Source organism: Dendropsophus ebraccatus, chromosome 6, assembly GCF_027789765.1.
Source record: "Dendropsophus ebraccatus isolate aDenEbr1 chromosome 6, aDenEbr1.pat, whole genome shotgun sequence".
NCBI classification, from domain to species: Eukaryota; Metazoa; Chordata; class Amphibia; order Anura; family Hylidae; genus Dendropsophus; species Dendropsophus ebraccatus.
This window is the reverse complement of record NC_091459.1, coordinates 62,316,795-62,340,587: the sequence shown is the minus strand read 5'-3', so window position 1 is coordinate 62,340,587 and position 23,793 is coordinate 62,316,795. Positions and strand designations below refer to the sequence as shown.

General features: G+C 43.0%; 1 protein-coding gene across 1 annotated transcript in view; it reads left to right on the top strand.

Moving 5' to 3' along the window:
- The window catches only part of LOC138795669 (probable cation-transporting ATPase 13A4), a 204,539-nt gene that overhangs the window by 26,681 nt on the left and 154,065 nt on the right, over positions 1 to 23,793 (top strand). The window contains exons 9-11 of the mRNA XM_069975054.1: positions 12,225 to 12,356; positions 14,744 to 14,914; positions 15,360 to 15,517. Coding sequence (XP_069831155.1) covers positions 12,225 to 12,356; positions 14,744 to 14,914; positions 15,360 to 15,517 — 461 coding nt within the window. The remainder of the gene's footprint in view (positions 1 to 12,224; positions 12,357 to 14,743; positions 14,915 to 15,359; positions 15,518 to 23,793) is intronic.

The window sequence follows — 23,793 nt, the reverse complement described above, 5'->3', positions numbered from 1 at the left end:
TGACCAGGTCTTTTTAATAGACAGGCTACCAAACTTGTCCTCTGTTAGAAACTCTTTAAAGGATTCCGGGGCCTCTTAAGGACTGTATTGTTATTCTTCGTCCCTACCTCCAAAGATATGCCTCTCACGCACAACTGCATGAGGGTGTGAAGCTAAATCTAGGCATAATCTGGCTATTTTTATTGGATTATTCCATTGTCCATCTTGGTCTGGGTCTCTGGTGTCAGGCTGAGTTTTTCAGTGGTTCATATGCTACCTGTGTTTGAATGGTTCCCTGTGACCTCACCGCTATGCTGTGTCAGGCTAAATTTTGGGGTGGTTCATATGCTACCTGTGTTTGAATGGTTCCCTGTGACCTGACCGCCATGCTGTGTCAGGCTAAATTTTGGGGTGGTTCATATGCTACCTCTGTTTTTAATGGTTCTCTGTGTCCTCACCACCATGCTGTGTCAGGCAAATTTTTTGGGTGGTTCATCATATGCTTCCTCTGTTTTAATGGTTCCCTGTGTTCTCACTGCCATGCTGTGTCAGGCAGAGTTTTTGGGTGGTTCATATGCCTACCTCTGTTTTACCTATGCTGTTGCCCAGAATTTGGCATAATTGTGCGATTAGGCAGCCTAAGAGACATCCATACATGCTGCCCCTGCTGCTTCCTGTCCAGTTCTGTGGTGTTTCCATTATTTTCTGAGGTTGACAGGTTTTCACACGACCTTCCCTCTACTGAACTTGGGTCCCCTGTAGAGATGAGCGAATAATGAACTATTCGATTCAATTGGATTCGATTCAAATAGCTCCCGATATTCGACTATTCGATCGAATATGGAATCCCATTATAGTCTGTATGAGAAAAATCCTTGGGACCTGGAAATCAAGATTCGACGAATCGGAGGTCAATAAGTCCAAGACATCATTAGAAAGTGTTGCAAACACCTCTGGAATGCATCTGGGAAAGCAGCACGGTAGCACGGTAGCACGGTATTAGCCACAATTAGCAATTGCCAGCAATAATGCTGATTACTGTAATAGGTAATATTTAATTAATAAAACAAAGTTTCGTTCTAAAAAAGTTAATTTCGTTGTTCAACAGCTTAATTAAAATGAATCCTTTTGCAATTAAATATACTGTTAATAAAAAATAAATATATAAATAAATATGTATATTTCTTTATTTACAGTATATTTAATTGCAAAAGTATGTATTCATTTTAACCTCTTAAGGACATATGACGTACCCGTACGTCATATGTCCTCATTAGCACTTCAAAGCGCCGCGGTCCCGGGTGCCGCGTGTAGCCCAGGACCGCCGCTATTAGCGGGCACCGTCTGATTGCCGTGCCCGCTAATTAGCTAATTGGAGGCAGCTGTCAAAGTTGACAGCTGCCTCCGATTACAGGAGGCAACCTTTCCCTGGGGTCTAGTGGGGGAAATTGCTTCTCCGGGACAACGATCTTCCTTTCTGATGCCGGCCGGGGACTCATCCAAGATGGCGCCGTCCCCGCCTCGGCACTCGATTACTTCCGGCTGCAGCAGCCGGAAGTAGACGAGTGCCAATCTCATGGATCTCTGCAGCATATCTATGCTGCAGAGATCTCTATGAGAGATCAAAGTGTATATACTAGAAGTCCCCCACCCCTCATACAGCCCCATAGACCCAAGAATAAAAGCGTTATAAGCCTGGGAATGGAGCGATTTTAAGGAACGTATATTTGTTAACAATGGTTTGAATTTTTTACAGGCCATCAGATACAATATAAGTTATACATGTTATATATCGTTTTAATCGTAACGACTTGAGGAACATGCATAACAAGTCCGTTTTACCCCAGGGCGAATGGCGAAAAAACACAGTTCCCCCAAATAAAAGAAATGTGTTTTTTTTTTTATTTCACCACACATTGAATTTTTTTCTGGTTTCATAGTGTACCAAATGCAAAAATTCAGCCTGTCATTGCAAAGTACAATTAGTGACGCAAAAAAAAAAGGGCTCATGTGGGTTTCTAGGTGAAAAAAAGCAAGTGCTATGGTGCTAAACACAAGGAGGAAAACCGAAAACGCAAAAACGAAAATGGGCCCCGTCCTTAAAGGGTTAACCCCTTGCCGCAAAATGACGTTTGGGGAACGTCATAACAAGTAGTTCCCGCAACATGACGTTCCCCAAACGTCATGTCTTCCCTGCCTCCCCCCGCTGTCCCTGAGGGTGATCGGGCAGCGGGATGAGGCTATGTCACACAGCCTCCTCCCGCTGCCTCTGCCCGGAGGGGAGCCGCGCTCCCCGCAGGCAGCTAACCCCATAAACGCTGCGGTCAATGCGACCGCAGCGTCTATGGGGGAGATTTGTGGTGACCCGTCGATCGGGCGGCGGGAGGAGGCTGCAGAACGTTGCCTCCTCCCGCCGCCACTTCTAAATTGTCCCCCGCCCCCCCCTCATCCGCTGAAACCGGCGGATCGCCGCTATTAGCGTTATAGCGCCGATCCGCCGGTAGCGGGTATTACCGGCGCCGCCAATCGCTTTCATCTCCCCCCACCGTGAATTCACGGTGGGGGGAGATGAAAATGTATAAATCAGACCCCAGATCAGCCCCCCTAGAGCCCCGATCTCTAACCCTCCCCTCCCCGGGCGGCCATCACATCCAAGATTGCCGCCCCCATCCCTGCGAACAAACGATGTTTGTTCGCAGGGATGGAAATGAATAAATGGTCAAAGCCCCATGCTCTCCGCCACCGGAGGTAGCGGAGAGCATGGGGCAGTGATCGGGGACCCCCCCGTGTGGTCCCAGAGCAGGCGATCGGTGGTATATACTATATACCGCTGATCGCCTGTTCCCAGTGCAAAGAAGCACTTTTTATCCCCTGTCACCATAAATCATTGGTGACAGGGGATAAAAAGTGTCAGTGTGTCACCCCCCCAGTCACCCCTGTCCCCCAGTCACCCCCCTACCCCTTATACGTTACCTGCTCCTGGAGCTCCTTCCTCTTCGGTGTCCTGGCTGGTTATGAAGTGCGCATGCGCTCCACAACCAGCCAGCTCTGAAAATTTAAAGTGACAGAGACCAATTTGGTCTCTGTCACTGAACTATGATTAATGTGCTCCTCTTCAGCACTGATTGGCTGAAGAGGAGCCATTCGAAATTCCCGGCACCCCTCTTCAGCCAATCAGTGCTGCCTTGCATTGATTGGCTGAAGACGAGCCGGTTGAAATTCCCGGCTCCCCTCTTCAGCCAATCAGTGCTGCCTTGCATTGATTGGCTGAAGAGGGGAGCCGGGAATTTCAAACGGCTCCTCTTCAGCCAATCAATGCAAGGCAGCACTGATTGGCTGAAGAGGAGAGCCGGGAATTTCAAACGGCTCCTCCTCAGCCAATCAGTGCTGAAGAGGAGCACTGATTGGCTGAAGAGGAGCCATTCGAAATTCCCGGCACCCCTCTTCAGCCAATCAGTGCACTGAAGAGCGGAGTTGGGGATGTCTGAAGACCTGCTGAGCGGAGCAGGTAACGTATGAGCGTGGGCCGTCGGGGACGATCGGAGCGGGGGCGGGGGGGGGGGTGGCGACCGGAGCGGGGGTGGCGATCGGAGCGGCGGGGGGGTGGCGATGAGAGCGGCGGTGGGGGTGGCGATCGAGCCGGCGCAGGGGGCTGCGGATGAGCGGGGGGCCGGGTGGGGCGACTGTTAACACGGAACGATCGGCGAATTTTTTGCGAGCGACGATTTGATGACATGTTGAAAGATCAAAACGAACGATTTCTCGTTCGTGGTTTGATCGTTTGCTGCATTTACACGTACGATTATCGTTTGAATTTGATCGTTAATGCACGATAATAGTTACGTGTAAACGCAGCATTACTTACCCTTACTTAACCCCCTGGGGGCCAGATTGTTCAGTATGGCACCTAAAGGGTTAAAGGGGATGCAATGCATCCTCCCTTAACCCCTTGGGTGTCACACTGTAAGCAGCGATCTGCAAAGATGCTGTATACTGTAAAGTTTACAACACCGCTCACAATGATGGGTGTTGCGCTGCTGTTTGTGTGTTTTTTTGTTTGTTTCTCCATTTTTGTTTTTCATATATCTGTATCCTGTGGATTACGGTGGATTTGATGGACTACGTCGATGACAAGTAGTTGTTGTTTTTTTTTTAATAAAATGTGGAGGTGTGGAGGTGTTTTTATTTAAAGAAAAGATTTTTTTCACTTGCGTTGTGTCTTTATTTCTTTACTACATAGACTTAGTAATAGAAGCCGTCTAATAGACAGAATCCATTACTAAGTCAGGGCTTAGTGTTAGCCGGTATAAAATGGCTAACACTAACCCCCCCCCCATTATTACCCCAGTACCCAATGCCACCAGGGGTACGGGGAAGAGCCGGGTGCCAGTGGTCCCGGAGTGCCAAGATTGGCGCTCCTTGACTGGGCGGCAGCAGGCTGGTAATATTAAGGCTGGGGAGGGCCAAAAACAATGGCCCTTCCCACCCTGGTCTTACTAGGCTGCTGTTGCTTGGTTTTTAACCTGACTGGTTATGAAAATAGGGGGAACCCTACACGTTTTTATTTTTTTATAAATAAATATATATTTTTTTTAAAGCATAGGGTTCCCCACTATTTTCATATCCAACCGGGTTAAAAACCAAGCAACAGCAGCCTACTAACACCAGCGTGGGACGGGCAATTGTTTTTGGCCCTCCCCAGCCTTAATATTACCAGCCTGCTGCCGCCCAGTCCAGGAGCGCCAATTTTGATGCTATGGGACCACTTGCACCTGGCTCTTGCCAGTATCCCTGGTGGCATTGGGTACTGAGGTAATAAAGGGGGGGGTTAGTGTTAGCCATTTTATACCGGCTAACTAACACTAAGCCCTGACTTAGTAATGTAGTCCATCTATTAGACGGCTTCCACTACTAAGTCTATATAGTAAAGAAATAAAGACACAACACAAGTGAAAAATATTTTTTATTCAAATAAATACACCCCCACACTCCTTGTTGACCATTTTATCAAATAAAAAAAATAAAAAATCCCAACAACCACTGGTTATCGACATAGTCCATCGAATCTGCTGTAATCCATAGGATACCGATATCTGAAAAACAAAAAGGAAGAAACACACACAAAAAAATAGACAAACAGAAGCACAACACCCATCATTGTGAGCGGTGTTGTGCACCTTACAGTATGCAGCATCTTCATAGATCGCTGCTTATAGTGTGGCACCCAAGGGTTAAGGGAGGGTGCATTGCTTCCCCCTTAACCCTTTGGGTGCCATACTGAACAATCTGGCCCCCAGGGGGTTACGGAAGGGTCCCCATTTAACCCATTGGGGGCAAGACTGATGTCATACTGCACCCATACCAGCAAGGAAGGAGTTAAGTGACCCCCCTTCCTTGTTGGAATGGGTGTAGTGCGGGTGGGGAAGGGAGCTTTCTACTTATCCTCCGATGTTTTCTATCTTCTCTCTTTTCTTTTTTGTATCATCTCTCTTCGCCGGTCCCCGTCACACTGAGCTTAGTGTGACGGGATCAGCTCTTTTTATGTCCGCTCAGACAATCAGCTGAGTGGACATATAAATCAAAATGTTTCTTCTAATGTTGCTATTGTGATTAAAAGAATAGCATCATTAGAAGAAACATTTGCTGTTTTAATTAAAGTAAAGTATTATTTAGTACATTGAGCTGCACTACCGGCAATAGGTATTGCCGTCAATAATACAGCTTCCTGTAGTAGTTGATATTTAATTAACCCCTTAGTGACCGCCGCACATATTTTAAAGGCGGCCACTAATGGGCTTTATTCTGATGCTTACCCTTTTTAACGGCGGACGCATCGGAATGAATTACCGCCCGGTGGCGGCAGCAGAGCGGGGGATCAGCGGTCAGTGTGACAGCTGACCCCCCCTGAAACTGCCCGGAGCAGAAGATTCTCCGCTCCAGGCAGTTTAACTGGTGGCGGTGGCTGTAGGATACTAACGTGTTTGTGATGTCCCGCGGCGCCGTCCGCTCCTCCGGTGGTTTCCATGGTGATCCCGGGGTCCTAATGAAGGCCCCTGGGCTCACCATGGAGATGCCTCTGCTTGGCCATACAGAGGTATGGCTGAGCAGATGCCTGTCAGAAAGTATACACAATACACTGCATTACATCGGTAATGCAGTGTATTGTATCAATGATCACTGATTAGTATTACACTATTGTACAGTAATTTACACTAGTTTAAAATAAAAAAAAAGTGCACCAAACACACAAAACACCCCCCTCAGCCCCCCCCCATAATAAAAATGCATTATATTCCCCATACACTATACTGCTATGTGCACACTACGTATGAGACCGGCCGTTCCGTGACCCCGGCCGGGTAACGGAACGGCCGATCTCTGGCCGGATCATCTCTTAAGTACCCCCGGGTGATCTTTCCGGCCGCGGAGCTCTGATGCGGGCGCATCAACACGCGCCCGCATCAGAGCTTCGAATAGCACACAGTGAAGCAAGTGGCCGTAGCCGCTCGCTTCACTGTGTGAACTGACAGGTTTTTCTGTGGCCGGAATTCACTGAATTCAGGTCACAGAAAACTGACCTGTCAGTTTTTTCCGGCGCTGCACAGATCCCGTTCGGAGCGTGTACGATGTGTGTACGCTCCGACCGGGATCCAATTGCACACAAGGCTATGTTCAACTCCGCAAAACTACGGCCGTAGTTCTGCGGCGAAAAATACGGCCTTAGTTTTACGTAGTGTGAACATAGCCTAAAACGTTACATAAAAGTGATCAAAAACACAAATCCTATACATATTTGGTATCGCCACGTCCGTAACGTCCCAATCTATAAAACTATATCAATAACTATACCGCACGACACACGCTGTAAATTTTTTTTTAAAAAAACAATACCAGAATAGCTGTAGTTTATCGATCCACTTTAGAAAATACTTCATAAAAGAGATCAAAAAGTCAGACATATAAAGCTTGGTATCAATAGAAACTACAGATCTTCCCGCAAAAACTAAGCCCAAAACAACCTCTGTCGCATAAAATTTAAGAACGCTATGGATCTTGCAATGTGGCAACAGTTTTTGTGGGTTTTTGCTAGGAAGGTAGTTTCTATTGCGCCAAAGTGGTAAAGTAAAAAAAAAAACCTATACAAATGTGGTATCTCCGTAACCTGAGTGACCCAGAGAATACATGTATTATGCTATTAGTGACCGCCGATACGGATTTTTACGGCGATCTTTAATGGGCTCTATTCTGCTGCCATCACCACTTTATGGCGATGGCGCAGAATAGTTTAGTGGCACTGGTAAGGCCCGCAGCCCCCTCCTCTCAGCTATCGGAGGTAGCTGAGGGGTTGGGGCTGAATGTGGGGTCAGTCCCGGCCAGTCCTCTCACTGGCGATTGCCGTTATTAACAGTATAACGGCGGCCACCGGTAACGGGCATTGTCAGCACAGCTGAACGCTTTCATCTCTTCTCACCGTGAATCCACGGTGAGAGGAGATGAAAACATGTCCCCCCCCTGTCCCCAGAATTAACCCTAGTGACCTGGTCACTGACTCTCCCCTCCCTGGGAGGCCATCTGATCCAAGATGGCCGCCGTCATCACTGTGAACAGACTCTGTTCACAGTGATGGATTCCTAAAAATTATCAAAGCTTCATGCGCTCCACCACCGGAGGTGGTAGAGAGCATGGGGCAATGATCGGGGACTACCCGGTGTGTATACTATATACCGCTGATCGCTTGTTCCAAATGGTGCCAGCACTTTTTTACCCCAGTCACCAAAGTCAAGTGCCCCGGATTACCCGTAACCACCCGGATTACCTGTTACAACCCCAGATTGCTCATAACCACCCCAGATTACCTGTAACCAACCCAGTTTACACATCAGCACCCCAGATTGCCTGTCACCACCCCAGATTGCCTGTCACTACCCCAGATTGCCTGTCACTACCCCAGATTGCCTGTCACTACCCCAGATTGCCTGTAACCACCCCAGATTACCTGTAACCACCCCAGTTTACCCATCAGCACCCCAGATTGCCTGTCACCACCCCAGATTGCCTGTCACTACCCCAGATTGCCCGTCATTGCCCCAGATTGCATGTTACTACCCCAGATTGCCCGTAATCTTACCAGATTGCCCGTAACATCCCAGATTGCCCATAACCACCCCAGATTGCCCGTCATTATCCCAGATTGCCCGTCATTATCCCAGATTGCCCGTAATCTTCCCAGATTGCCCGTAATCTTCCCAGATTGCCCATAACCACCCCAGATTGCACGTAACCACCCCAGATTTCCCGTAACCACCCCAGATAGCATGTAACCATCTCAGACAGCCCGTAACCACCACAGATTGCCCGTAACCACCACAGATTGCCACAGACTGCCTGTAACTACCCCAAATTGCCTGTAACCACCCCAGATTGCTGTCACCTCCCCAGATTGTCCGTCACCTCCCCAGATTGTCCGTCACCTCCCCAGATTGTCCGTCACCTCCCCAGATTGCCCGTCACCACCCAAGATTGCCCGTTGCAACCCCAGATTGCCCGTTGCAACCCCAGATTGCCCGTTGCAACCCCAGATTGCCCGTTGCAACCCCAGATTGCCCGTTGCAACCCCAGATTGCCCGTTGCAACCCCAGATTGCCCGTTGCAACCCCAGATTGCCCGTTGCAACCCCAGATAGCCAGTGAACACCATCAGATTGCCTGTCACCACCCCAGATAGCCAGTGAACACCCTCAGATTGCCCATCACCACCCCAGATTCCCCGTAACCACCTTAGATTGCCCGTAACCACCCCAGATTGAAAGTAACCAACCCAGATTGAAAGTAACCACCCAGATTGGCAAAGACTGCTTGTAACCACCCCAGATTGCCCATAACCACACCAGAATGCCTCAGACAGCCAGAAAACACCCCGAGATTGTCCATTACCACCCCAGATAGCCAGTAAACACCCACATATTGCCTGTAACTAAAATGACACTCCATCTTCTGAGGCCTGCTGTGTGCCCATACAGTGGTTTATGCCCACATATGGGGTACCATTGTACTCAGGAGAACTTCCGTTACAAATGTTGTGGTGCTCTTTCTCCCTTGTTCCTAGTGAAATTGAGAAATTTCAAACTAAACAAACATGTTATTGGAAATTTTTTATTTTATTTTTTTTATTTTTAAGGTCTAGTTTTTAATACTTTACTCCAATACCTGTGGGGTCAAAATGCTCACCACACCCCAGGATGAATTCTTTGAGGGGTTTACTTTCCTAAATGGGTTGACTTATGGGGGGGGTTCTATTCTGCAGACATAACAGGGGCACTGCAAACGCACCTGGTGCTCAGAAACTTCTTCAGAAAAATCATGCACTGACAATGCTAACTGGCACTCCCTTCCTTCTGAGGCCTGCTGTGTGCCCATACAATGGTTTATGCCCACATATGGGGTACCGTTCTACTCAGGAGAACCTTCGTTATATATATTGGGGTGAGTTTTCTCCCCTGTTCCCTGTGAAATTGAGAAATTTTAAACTAAACAAACATATTATTGGAAAAATTCTATTTTTTCATTTTTACTGTCTACTTTTAAAATACTTTCCTCTAATACCTGTGTTGTTAAAATGATCACCACACCCCAAGATGAATTCTTGGAGGGGTGTACTTTCCAAAATGGGGTGACTTTTTCAAACTAAACAAACATATTATTGGAAAAAAATGTTCATGATATTTTGATAAAACACATTTTTGTTCTAATAAAGTTATTTTTGTTGTTCGCACAGGCAGACTCAATGAGCAGATCGCCAATAACACTGATCAATGCTATGCCTATGGCATAGCAATGATCAGTGTATTAAATCAAAGTATTGAATGTAAAAGTCCCCCAAAGGGACTTCAAATGTGTAAAAAAAAAAAAGTTAAAATCACTTACACACTGCCCCAAAGCCCCTCCCCCAATAAATGTTAAAATCACCCCCCATCCCATTATATAAATAAAACATATGAAAATAAATAAACATATAATATACCGTAGTGTGCTTAGTGTCCGATCTATTAAAATATTACAAGCGTCATTGTGAACCGTGAACGGCGTACACGAAAAGAGGGAAAAAAGTGCGCGGATTACGGATTTTATGTTACATTATATATATAAAAAATTTTTATAAAAAGTGATCAAAATGTCAGATCTTCACAAATATGGAATTAATAAAAACTAGAGATCATGGCGGAATAAATTACTCCCCATACAGCCCCATAGGTGAAAAAATTAAACGGTTATAAGCGTCACAATAGGCCCATTGTATTAATAATTAATTGCCAAAAAAAAAGGATTTCATAAAAAAAAAATATATAACATTAGAGAATCTGTGTAACCTGCATGTGGTTGTGTTCGGACTGACCTATAGAATAGTGGTATCATCTCGCTGTTACCATATAGTGTATTAAGTAGACACAGGAACCCCCCAAACGTTACCATATTGCATTCTTTTTTATGATTTCACCTATTTATATCTTCATGAATAATATATTTGGAATTCCGTCAAACATGTTATGGTAGAATGAAAAACGCTGTTCCAAAGTACAACTATTCCTGTAACAAAGAAGCCATTACATGGCCCTGTAGATAGAAAACTAAAAGTGCTAGAGCTCTTAGAAGGGGAGGAGGGAAAAACGAAAGCGCAAAGCTCAAAATTTGCGCGGTCCACTGGGTCATTTTGGGCCTGGTCCTCAAAGGGTTAACAGTATATTGAATTGCAAAAGCATGGATTTGTTTTAATTAAAGAGGATGTACCACCAGGTACATCCTCTTTAATCTGACACAGGGATAAAACGGTGCCGTCACGGGCAAGCCGGTGCCACGGTCCGTTTTTCAATCCACGGCCCGGTTCTCGTGTACGGCGCCGTTCTATCCACGGGTCCTTGGCCGGTGCTCAAGCACTGGAGGTTGGGCCGGCCTGCCCCCTGTTGGAGGGAATTCCCTCCCCTGTTTGACGTGGCTCCATTGATTCTAACAGAGCCGCGTCATGCAAGGGAGAGAATTCCCTCCCACTGGGGGCAGGCCGGACCGCCACCAGTGCTTGAGCACCGGCCTTTGACCCGTAGATAGAACGGCGCCGTACACGGGAATCGGCAGCGGATCGAAAAACAGACCGCGGCACCGGCTTGACCGTGTCGGCGCTGTTCTATCTCTGTGTCAGATTAAAGAGGATGTACCTGGTGGTACATTCTCTTTAAGCTATTGAACAACGAAAATAACTTTTTTTAAACAAAACTTTCTTTTATTAATTAAAAATTACTATTACAGAGATCGGCATTATTGCCGGCAATCACTAATTGCCGGTAATACCGTGCCCTGTAAAATACTGCTTCCCTGCTTTCCCAGGGACCATAAACTTTAATAAAACAGCTGAAAAATAGTTTAGCTGTTTTAGTAAAGTTAATTTAGATTTGAATATTTGATCACATATTCTATCGAACTTGACTCTTTTAAATAGTGCAGTATTCAATCGAAAAGCTATTGGATCGAATATTATTTGCTCAGCTCTAGTCCCCTGCAAAAATGTTTGAGTTTCCCATTGTCATCAATGGGGTTCGTTACTCGAAACGAGCACTTAAGTATCGGGAGATATTCGTCTCGAGTAACGAGCACCCGTGCATTTTAATACTCGCTCATCACTTGTAACCAACCAAACTAGAATAATGTACCAACAGCCGTCATTGCAAGGGAAGGCTAGACAGCTAAATGACGTCGGTTATTTAGACTCAAAATGATGGGCGTAATTTTAAACGGAGATGAAAAAACGTTGAAAAGATTAAATCCCTCTGAAATTCAAAAATAGCTTGTTTTGAATCGCAGATACTAGAAGTGGAGCACTGGAAGAGAAATCTGTCAGGTTGCAAATGAGAGTCAGGCAGAGCAGTTTGAGAACAGAGGTACTACTATAAGGCTATGTTCCCACAAAGCCAGTTTGTACTGCCATCATTTTGGTGCAAATTACGTCCCCATCCTAAAAGACTGCCATTAAAGCCAAAAAAGAGATGTTGTGAGAATATAGCCACAAACTGCATAGTCTGAAAGAAAAAAGGAGGGAGGGGGCATGGAAATAATATAAGGTCACACTAAATGGGCCAGGTGGTCTTTTTGAGTAAAAAAAATCTATTATGTTTCTTTTTGTTTCTATCTTTTTACATGTACTACATTCTGAATTAAAAATATAATAGTTACAATTTCGAACATTAATTCCTTTTGCAGAGTGCAAAGAAGTAGAATCCCGATGCTTGGTACCCGGTGATGTAATTGTCCTTACTGGAAAAAAGCTTTTCCTTCCATGCGATGCCATACTCATTAGTGGAGGATGCATTGTGAATGAAAGCATGCTCACAGGTATTTTTTTTTTTTTTATGTTATAAAAACATAAACAGGTACATAAACACTGCACTATTCTATTGATCTAGTTTTTTTTTTTTTTTAAAGTATACTCCACAGTATATTCTTGTTAACTTGGAGATCTTATCTTAGGCATCCATTGTAGAAAAGACGTCTGAGTTATACATTAGGGAATCTCCCGATGTTTACCTATGGCAGAAACTGAAAGATACAGTATGAAATCAGAATAGGCTATGTTCCTACAAAGTCTTTTTAGGTGAAATTATGGCCATAATTTTTAAAATAATGGCTGTGATCATGATCATTATTAACCCCTTCATGATCATTTGTGCATGGATGTCCAGGTCAAATAATGCAGTGTTCCTCCCCACATTCTAAGAACCGCTTTTATTTTTCCACCTACAGGGCTGGTTGGGAAGTCATTTTTTGCGCCATGATTTCTAGTTTTTATTAGTATCATATTGATGTAAGAGAAAAATGTGGATTGCTTTCTATAACTTTTTATTTAAAAAAAAAATCAGCAATCCTGGTGTTTTTTTTTCTTTCTGTTTACGACGCTCACAGTGCGGGAACAATAATGTTATACTTTAGTAGATCGGACAATTCCACATGCTATGATATGTAATATGTTTATTTATTTATGTTACATATTTTCATAATGGGCAAGGATGTATTTTAAACTTTTATTTGGGGTGGGAGTATAAGTTTTTTTTTTTTTTAAATACTTTTAAAAACGTATTTTTAACTTATTTTTTATTACACTTTTTTTCACTTATTTTTTACTGTAAAAGATGCAATGATTAGATTGCATTTACTGATCTATGCTATGCCATAGCAAAGCATCGATAAGTGTTATCAGCGATCTGTGCATAGAGCCTGCCTGAGAGCAGACTCTATGCACAGATGGACCATCCGACAGGACGGAGGTAAGTGACTTACCCCCGCCCATCAGTACATGCGATCGGGACCCCCGCAGCATGGCTTGTCCTGTCACTGACTACCTTAAGTGCCACGATTGTTATAGATCGCAGCGTTTAAGGGATAAATGCCAAGCAGCTACGGGATCGCAGTTGCCTGTCATTATCTCTGGCCCCGGACAAACTGATATGTGTGGGACCGCTCTCACTGCAGTGGTCCCACACACATAAAAAGCCCCTTCACGTGTATATACGCTCCTGTTGCATGCAGCATCTACAGCAGGAACGTATGTATACGTATTGTGGATGTGAAGGGGTTAATAGCAGTCATTTTCATAAAAAAAAGATGCTGTGTGAACATAGCCTAAGACAGATAAATTATACAAATTCTATAATTTTACTAAAGATATATATCTCACTTTGATCATAACTTTGCCCATCTACTTAAAATTAGCATTTGTCAAGTTTTCTTTATGTATGTCTGTATGTTTGAAGCCCTTCTGCATTAGACTACATTCACACATCAAAAAAAGATAAAAGGCGCCTGATTTTTCAGATTTTTTAAAAGACGTCTGTTATTGCCACAATTTAACTGACTGCAATACAATTTATTGAAGTCAATGAAATGACGGACGTCCAGTGTGCACAATGTATAAAATGACAGACGTTATCTGCGCAAAATAATGATCACGAAATTTATTTTCGGACATCTTTAGCAAAAAGTGAACATTATTTTTTGTTGTTAACACACAGGGGGACATGTATCAACTGGCGTACAGTGATTTTTCGGCAAATGATTTTATTCACAAATGGCCGATTTGCGAATAAAATGGTCCACCTAAACTAGAATAATGTACCAGCAGAGGGGCCGCCAATCCTTAAAATGACAGACGTCATTTTAAAAATTGTAAACGGACAAGAAAAAATGTTGTGGGAATTTAGCCTTATGGTGCGTTTACACAGAGATTTATCTGACAGATTTATGAAGCCAAAGCCAGGAACAGACTATAAACAGAGTATAGGTCATAAAGAAAAGACTGAGATTGCTTCTCTTTTCAAGTCCATTCCTGACTTTGGCTTCCAAAATCTGTCAGATAACTCTCTCTGTGTGAATGCACCATTAGAAGGGAATTTATTGTCAAGCTTTGTCTTTTACTAAGGTGATAATTGTATTATTGGGCTAGGTTCACACGCATTATTTTTGCTCAGTATTTTGGTTAGTATTTTTCAACCAAAACCAGGAGTGAACTGAAAAAAAAACCAGAAATGGTATTTTCACACACTGTCAAAATTTTGTGGATGGCCTTTCTGTGTTTTCAATCCACTCCTGGTTTTGGTTGAAAAATACTGACCAAAATACTGAGCAAAAATACAGTGTGTGAACATAGCCTTAAACAGAATTTATAGGAGAAAACTGTTAGAAGTGCAAATTATGTGGTCCCATTATTATTGTGGTATTTTTGCTAGGTGAAAGTATTCCTGTCTCTAAGATACCCCTCCCTCACAATGATCATACTATGCCATGGAAGGTACACAGTGGAGAAGACTTCAAAAAACATGTTCTTTTTTGTGGAACAGAAGTGATTCAGACCAAATCCACAGGCCAGGGACATGTAAAGGCTGTTGTCCTAAGAACTGGTAAGTAAAATATCATAATTTATTAAAGATGGATAGATGCTAAATCTGATCTAATGTTATCAATTAAACGTTCATTTGAGGCTGGGCCCCATTCAAATAATCTTTCGGTGTTTAGACCAGTGTACACATCAATAACACATACACATTGACTTAAATCAGCCAAATAAAGGTAGGTTTCAATTTCCTGAATATAACCCATGTGCAGGACTCAAAAATGTCAATATACATGTCATGTAACCTGATGTAAACAATAACACAAGGAGTAAATGGGACCTTAGGAGATTCTTATTCTAGTTAACATATTTCCTTTGAAATAAGATGACTGTATTCTTCAATAGCAAAGCTGAAGACAATAAGAAGATTATGATGTAATGGAAAATACTGCAGAAAAACAAAGTCACGTTTTATATTTGTTCCAGAAACTAAATTTCATTTTTATCCACAGGATTTAATACAGCCAAAGGGGATTTGGTTAGATCCATCTTGTATCCAAAACCAATGAATTTTAAACTATACAGAGATGCTTTCAGATTTCTTATGGTTTTAGCAAGTGTTGCAGTACTTGGAACAATCTACACCGTGGCTGTCTTTGTCCTAAAAGGGGTAATATTAACAGGTTATCATATTTCTATATTGTCTCATTATAAGAAGTTGATAGTGTTCTCTTAAATTAAATATATTGTTTAGCATAATACAGTCGAATGAGCTGTCCTATAAAAAGAAAAATATTGATTTGCACAAAAAATACATTTTTTATTAAATGATTAAAATTGTACCAAGATACTACTGTTAGCACCTAGCTATTGTACCGCCTGGTGTTCTTTTGATTCACTCTCCTGAGTGTCCAACCAGTGCATCCAGTGCCAGCAGTCATAGTGATGTCTGCTATCGTGCCGGCCAACCAATAAAAATGAACACAGTAGAAGTGGCTTTATCTTAGCAGGATTTAATACAGGTGAACCTTCTTTGAGAAAATCAAAAGTACAGACCGGCGTAATATACAGAACAAATAGCCATCATTAACCCCTAAGGACCGAGCCTAAAAAGGCCTTAAGGACCAAGGCAAATTTTATGAATATGACCTGTGTCACTTTATTCATTAATAATTTGGGAGTGCTTTTACCTATCCAGCTGATTCTGAGATTGTTTTCTCGTGACATATGGTACTTTACATTTCTGGTAAATTGGAGTCGATACTTATAACGAATCTTTATTAAATAAATAAATAAATAACGTGAAAAATTGGCAGCATTTTTTTAGACAATAGAAAGCTTAAAAGATTAGCAGCAATTTTCCAAATTTTTCAGATTTTTTAGGGACCTGTTCAGGGGGGCTACGTTCACACTGCGTATGTTTCTGTCCGTAGTGCGAACCACGAATATACGCACGTAGTTTTGAGGTTGATGCGTTCGCTTGGAAATATACGATATATGCCCGCACAATGCACACTACGTATTTGCTTACAGCCGGATCGTGAAAAATCAACAAGACCATTGTTTGAGGACGGAAATGTTGAAACTCACGGCCGTGGATTTCAGTGCGGTCCCATACGAAGTACTTATTTCAGCCAAATTGAACTTGATTTTTCGATCCATAAGGTTCTGTGAGTTTTATTGGGCTGGGCGAAGATTTCCAAGTAAATGACCTGTTTCAGATCGCTACGAAACAAGCTAGGGAGGCTTAACTGTACTAGGGGGCGTATGTTCGCGGTTCGTACGCATCCGGCTGCATGTCGATTTTTCCCACGACCGTAGTTTCAGCCGCACATCTACGGCGGCGTACGAACTACGGCCGGACTCATACGCAGTGTGAACATACCCTTAAAGTGTTTTTGAGGGGACTGTATGTTAGAAAGCCCCACAAAGCACCACATTTCAGAAACTGCACCCCCCAAACTCTACAAATGCTCAACCAGAAAGTTTTTTTTAACCCCTTTTGGTGAGTCACAGAAAGAAAAGCTAACACGGGAGCCAGAAGCAGCTATCTCTGCAAGCTAAGTTCTTTTATATTGTATTTGTGAGCGAGTTTTGGAGCGGGCAAGTTTTTGACCTGAAGTGTGTTTTTGTATCAAGTGTGGGATTTTAATATCCTGGGACTTTAGATTCGGGGAGTTTTAGAGGAAAACAAATTGTTTATTTGCTTTTGTTGCTTGTTTTTTTTAGTTTATTTATACATAATATCCCCATAAAAATGAGCACCATGTTTGACAATGCAGCCCAATGTACATCTTGTGCGATGTATGCAATCCTTGATCAACCGATCAAGGGTGCATACCATTGTGGGAGATGTGTGCATGTTGCTGGTTTGGAAGCCCAGATCCTGGATCTAAATGGGCAGCTGCGACAATTGAGATGCATTAGCAAACTGGAAAGGGGTCTGCTGCTCACTGAGCAAGCGCTCCATAGGGGTAGATGGGGTAGAGAGTGATAGCATGGGGGTGCAGGAGGAACAGGCAACTAGTTGGGTCACAGTTAGAAAACGGGGTAGAGGGAAGAGTGTGAGGGAGGCTAGTCCTGATCTGGCACACCCCAACAAGCTCAGCCTTACAGTGGTGCAACTTGATCCATACACAGGAAGAAAATGTTCAGCGGCACTTCACCATAGATTTCACCTTTATTGATTCCAACACATGCTTCACAGGACTATGAGAGAGTGCTCCCTCCCCACCGACGTTTCTTGCCTATCTGGTGCTTTCTCACGGCATCATGGGAGAGAGGCGTTCCTCCACTATATACACGTCATTGTACAAAAATTTACATAAAACCAATTAAAAATCACAACACAATAAACCTTAGAGAAAGCTACTATAATCATTCCGGTCATTCAGACCTAGGCATCCAACTGCGTCTGTCGCAATAATGTATCTTGCTTCTATCTGTAATAGTTTCTGATTTATATCCATACCCCTTTCTACTTTAATTCTTCGGAGTCCTGCAAATGTTAAAAGACTTATCAGCATTATGGACTTCTCTCATATGGGTAATTAATCTGGGGCAACCTTTTCCCGTGGATAGGGAGCGCATGTGTTCTTTTATCCTCACTTGCATTTTCCGTATAGTCTTTCCGATGTAATAAAATCCACATGGGCAAAAAAATCACATAAATAACATTCTTGCTTTGACATGTGATAAAATCCCGTATCAAGAATTCCTTGTTACCTACTTTCAGATATGCAGTATCTAACATTTGTTGGCATATGGTGCAATTTCTGCATTTGTGATTCCCTTGCGGTAATGCACTGTCTAACCATGTTCCTAACTGTTCTTCTTCAAATACCCCTTTCACTACCTCGTCCCGCAGGTTTTTACTTCTGCGGAAAGAGATTAGCGGGGGTAATTGAGACCTCTCCCTCAGGTGTTCATCTTCCCTTACTAAGGCCCAATGCCGACGAATGACGGTTTTTATATGTTCCGCCATAGGAGTGTATTCAAAGCAAAAAGTAAATCTATTTTCTTTTTTCTTTTCTTTTTTCTAATAAATCAGTTAATTCCTATCTATACTTACAGCTTTTTCAAAAGCCTGTGCAATCACCTGTTCTGGATAGTTCCTCTCTCTCAAACGTACGATCAGTTCATCCGATTGCTGCAGGAACGAACAGTAATCGCTGTTGATCCTGCGCAAGCGGATGAACTGACCGTACGGAACTGATGTCTTCACATGTTGGGGATGAAAACTATTATAATGGAGAAGGGAATTGGTGGTGATTTCCTTCCTATATCCCTTCGTTAGGATTTTATTATCTTTAATAAACGCGGTGACGTCTAGGAAATTAATGGATTCTCCCCCAAATTCTGCAGTGAATTGCATATTCAGACTATTATGGTTTAAATAGTCTGAAAATGCTAGGAATTCTTCCAGTGTGCCTTCCCATACTATTAATGTGTCATCTAGGTACCTAGCCCAGTATTTGATATTTTTTATGTATGGGTTCTGAATATTGTGTATATAATCTTCTTCCCATAGGGCTAAAAAAATATTTGCTGATGTGAGGGCCACAGGGGTCCCCGACAGTCCTATGGCGGAACATATAAAAACCGTCATTCGTCGGAATTGGGCCTTAGTAAGGGAAGATGAACACCTGAGGGAGAGGTCTCAATTACCCCCGCTAATCTCTTTCCGCAGAAGTAAAAACCTGCGGGACGAGGTAGTGAAAGGGGTATTTGAAGAAGAACAGTTACCGCAAGGGAATCACAAATGCAGAAATTGCACCATATGCCAACAAATGTTAGATACTGCATATCTAAAAGTAGGTAACAAGGAATTCTTGATACGGGATTTTATCACATGTCAAAGCAAGAATGTTATTTATGTGATTTTTTGCCCATGTGGATTTTATTACATCGGAAAGACTATACGGAAAATGCAAGTGAGGATAAAAGAACACATGCGCTCCCTATCCACGGGAAAAGGTTGCCCCAGATTAATTACCCATATGAGAGAAGTCCATAATGCTGATAAAAGTCTTTTAACATTTGCAGAACTCCGAAGAATTAAAGTAGAAAGGGGTATGGATATAAATCAGAAACTATTACAGATAGAAGCAAGATACATTATTGCGACAGACGCAGTTGGACGCCTAGGTCTGAATGACCGGAATGATTATAGTAGCCTTCTCTAAGGTTTATTGTGTTGTGATTTTTAATTGGTTTTATGTTAATTTTTGTACAATGACGTGTATATAGTGGCGGAACGCCTCTCTCCCATGATGCCGTGAGAAAGCGCCAGATAGGCGTGAAACGTCGGTAGCGAGGGAGCGTCCTCTCATAGTCCTGTGAAGCATGTGTTGGAATCAATAAAGGTGAAATTTATGGTGAAGTGCCGCTGAACATTTTCTTCCTGTGTATCAATCTGTCACAAAGACCGGGATCGTCGAACGGTGTGTTGCCTTCCTGGCGCTCGAATTCGTTAACATCGCGGATCGGGATGACAGATTACTGGGAGGGGCTGGCGATGACCCAGCAGTCATGGTGCACATTGGCACCAATGATAAAGTTAGAGGTAGGTGGCGGGTCCCTAAAAATAATTTCAGGGACTTAGGCAGGAAGCTTAAAACCAGGACCTCCAAGGTGAAATTTTCCGAAATATTACCTGTACCACGAGCCACACCTGAGAGACAGCGGGAGATTAGGGAGGTAAATAAGTGGCTCAAGAGCTGGTGTAGGGTAGAGGGATTTGGGTTAATGGAGAACTGGGCCGACTTCTCGGTCGGTTACAGGCGCTACGGTAAGGACGGGCTGCATCTCAATGGGGAGGGTGCAGCCGTGCTGGGGGAGAAGATGGCTAAGAGGTTGGAGGAGTGTTTAAACTAGGGATCGGGGGGGGAGGGCAACTACAATATAGTAGGTGAAGACAGAGTAGACGGAGAGCTGGGCCTAGATTATGGAACTGGGGGTGGAGTGGCGGGAGGGGATAGAACAGTCACTAGTGACAAGAGGAAAGGGAATATGGACAAACATATTAAGGCTGCGTTCACACTACGTATATTTCAGTCAGTATATGTATATTTCAGTCAGTATATTTCAGTCAGTATTGCAACCAAAACCAGGAGTGGATTAAAAACACAGAAATGATCTGTTCACACAACGTTATAATTGAGTGGATTGCCGCCATTTAATGGCAAATATTTGCTGTTATTTTAGAACAATGGCTGTTATATTGAAATAATGGCAGTTATTTACTGTTATATGGCGGCCATCCACTCAATTTCACCATTGTGTGAACAGATCCTTTCTGTGTTTTTAAGGTTGGTCTACAAAATGAAGATGCTGGGACTTGGGGAAAACGTATGCAAATTGGTAAGTAACTGGTTGTGTGATAGAAAACAGAGGGTGGTCATTGATGGAACATATTCAGATTGGGTTTTAGTTACTAGTGGGGTACCACAGGGGTCAGTGTTGGGTCCACTTCTTTTTAATATTTTTATTAATGATCTTGATCATTTTTGCAGATGATACTAAACTGGGTAGAATAATCAGCTCAGAGGAGGACAATATCATATTACAGAGGGATTTGGAGAAGCTAGAGGCTTGGGCAGTGAAATGGCAAATGAAGTTTAATGTGGATAAATTTAAGGTTATGCACTTAGGCCGTAGAAATAATAAGTACAGTTATGTGCTAAATAATAAAACACTGGGTAAAACTACTTCCAAAAAGGACCTGGGGGTATTGGTGGACAGTAAACTCAACTTTAGTGATCAGTGCCAGGCAGCAGCTGCCAAGGCTAATAAAATAATGGAATGCATCAAAAGAGGTATAGATGCTAAAGATGAGAACCTAGTTTTGCCTCTTTATAAATCACTGGTCAGACCACACATGGAATACTGTGTACAGTTTTGGGCACCGGTATATAAGAAGGACACAGCTGAACTGGAGCTGGTGCAGAGGAGGGCCACAAAGGTCATTAAGGGAATGGGTGGGTTACAGTACCAAGACAGGTTATCAAGCTTGCGGTTATTTACGCTAGAAAAAAGTCCTCTTAAAAGATCTGATGTACAAATATATGAATGGACAGTACAGAGATCTTTGTAGTGGTCTTTTTACTCCTAGTTCTGTAACCATGACAAGGGGGCATCCTCTACGTCTAGAGGAAAGAAGATTTCATTATCAGCATCTAATCTGCATTATCAGAGGGTTCTTTACTGTACGAGCGGTAAGACTGTGGAACTCTCTGCCACATGATGTTGTCATGGCCGATTCATTAAATAAGTTTAAGGGAGGCCTTGATGCTTTCCTTGAACAATATAATATTACAAGTTATGGGCATTAGATTTCCAGTGATACATTGATCCAGGGATTGTTCTGGTTGCCATAGGAGCCGGGAGGGAGTTTTCTCCCTGTGATGGGGCAATTGTCGTCTGCCTCATAGGGGTTTTTGCCTTCCCTGGATCAACACAGTGAAATTTCCGTAGGTTGAACCTGATGGACTCTTGTCTCCTTTCAACCTTATTTACTATGTTACTATGTGTAAGAAATGTCAAACTTTTTATTTTCTGTGCAGAGATTTTAGTGTAATCCATCCATTTCATAGTTATAAACCTATTACCAGATAAATGCAACCCAATATTTATTGCCCCGTTTCTGCAGTATTTAGAAATACCCCACATGTGGCCCTATTGTGCTATTTGACACAACCACAAGCCTCAGATACAAAGGAGTGCCTAGTAAATTTAAACACCTCAGTTATATTTTGTTATTTTTGACTGTACCACTTAAGGTTGGCAGAGGCTTTGGGGTACCAAAACATAAAAGACACCCCTAAAGGGACACCATTTAGAAAACTACACCCCTCAAGGAATGTAACAAGGAGTGCAGTGAGCATTTGGACCCCACAGGTGCTTCACAGATTTTCAGAACAATGTGTAAAAATGACATTTTTTACACTAAAACGTTGTTCTAGCCTTCAATTTTTCATTTCTACAAGGGGATTAAAGAAAAAAAAAAAAAAACATGTAGCGTAGTTTTTCCCGAGTACGGAAATACCCCACATGTGGACATAAAGTGCCAAGCCAGCGCAGCACGAGCCTCCAAAGGGAAGGAGCGCCAATTGGCTTTTGGAAGCTGGATTTCACTGGAATGGATTTCAAGGGCCATGTCGCATATACAAAGCCCTCGTGCTGCCAAGACACTGGAAACCCCCACAAGTGACCTCATTCTGGAAACTAAACCCCTCAAGGAATCTAACAAGGGGTGCAGTGAGCATATGGACCCCACTGGTGATAGACACAAATTTGGAACAATGTGACGTGAAAGTGAAAAATTTCATGTTTTCACTTTCACGGCACAAAAGTGGCCGTTATCAAGGGGTCTATATCCTCACTGCACCCTGTGTTAGATTCCTCGAGGGGTGTAGTTTCCAGAATGGGGCCACTTGTGGGGGCTTTTCATTCTTGGCAGCACGAGGGCTCTGTAAATGCGACATGGTGTTCATCATCCATTCTGGCCAATCCTTCGGAGGCTTGCCCTGCACTCACATTGCACTTTATGTCCACATGTGGGGTATTTACGAACTCGGGGGAAATTGCTCTACACATATTTTGTGTATTTTTCTCTTTTAACCCCTTGTGAAAATGAAAAATTTAAGGTTAGGCCAACATTATAGTGTAAAAAAATTAATATTTCATTTTCATGCCACATTGTTCCCTATTTGAACCCGTCACCACTGGGGTCCATATGCTCACTACACCCCTTGTTACATTCATTGAGGGGTTTAGTTTCCATAATGGGGTCACTTATGTGGGGTTTAAACTGTGTTAGCAACACAGGGGCCTTTTAAATGCAACATGGTCCTCGAAATCCATTCCAGCCAAATCCAGCCTCCAAAAGCCAAATGGCGCTCCTTCCCTTTCGAGGCTTACCCTGCATTCGCCTGGCGATTTATGTCCACATGTGGAGCATTTCTGTGCTCAGGGGAAATTGCTCTACACATTTTGTGTTTTTTTTTTTTTTTGTTGTTGTTTTTTTTTTTTATCTTTTAACCCATTGTGAAGGTTAAAAAATCAAGACAAGATCCATAATTTAGTGTAAAAATTATTGTTATTTTTTTTACACTAAATGTTGGTCTAGCCTTGATTTTTTTTTTATTTCCACAATGGGTTAAAAAAGGAAATAAATGCAAAACATGTAGTGTGATTTCCCTTGAGTACAAAAATACCCCACATGTGGACATAATGTGCCATATGGGCACAGGGCAAGCCACCAAAGGGACAGAGCGCCATTTAGAATCTGGAATGGAGGATGGAGGCCATGTCGCAATTACAAAGCCCCTGTGCTGCCAGGACAGTGGAACCCCCCCACAAGTGACCCCATTCTGAAAATACACCCCTCAAGAAATTTAAGGGGTGCAGTGAGCATATGAACCCCACTGTTGAAGGGCACATATG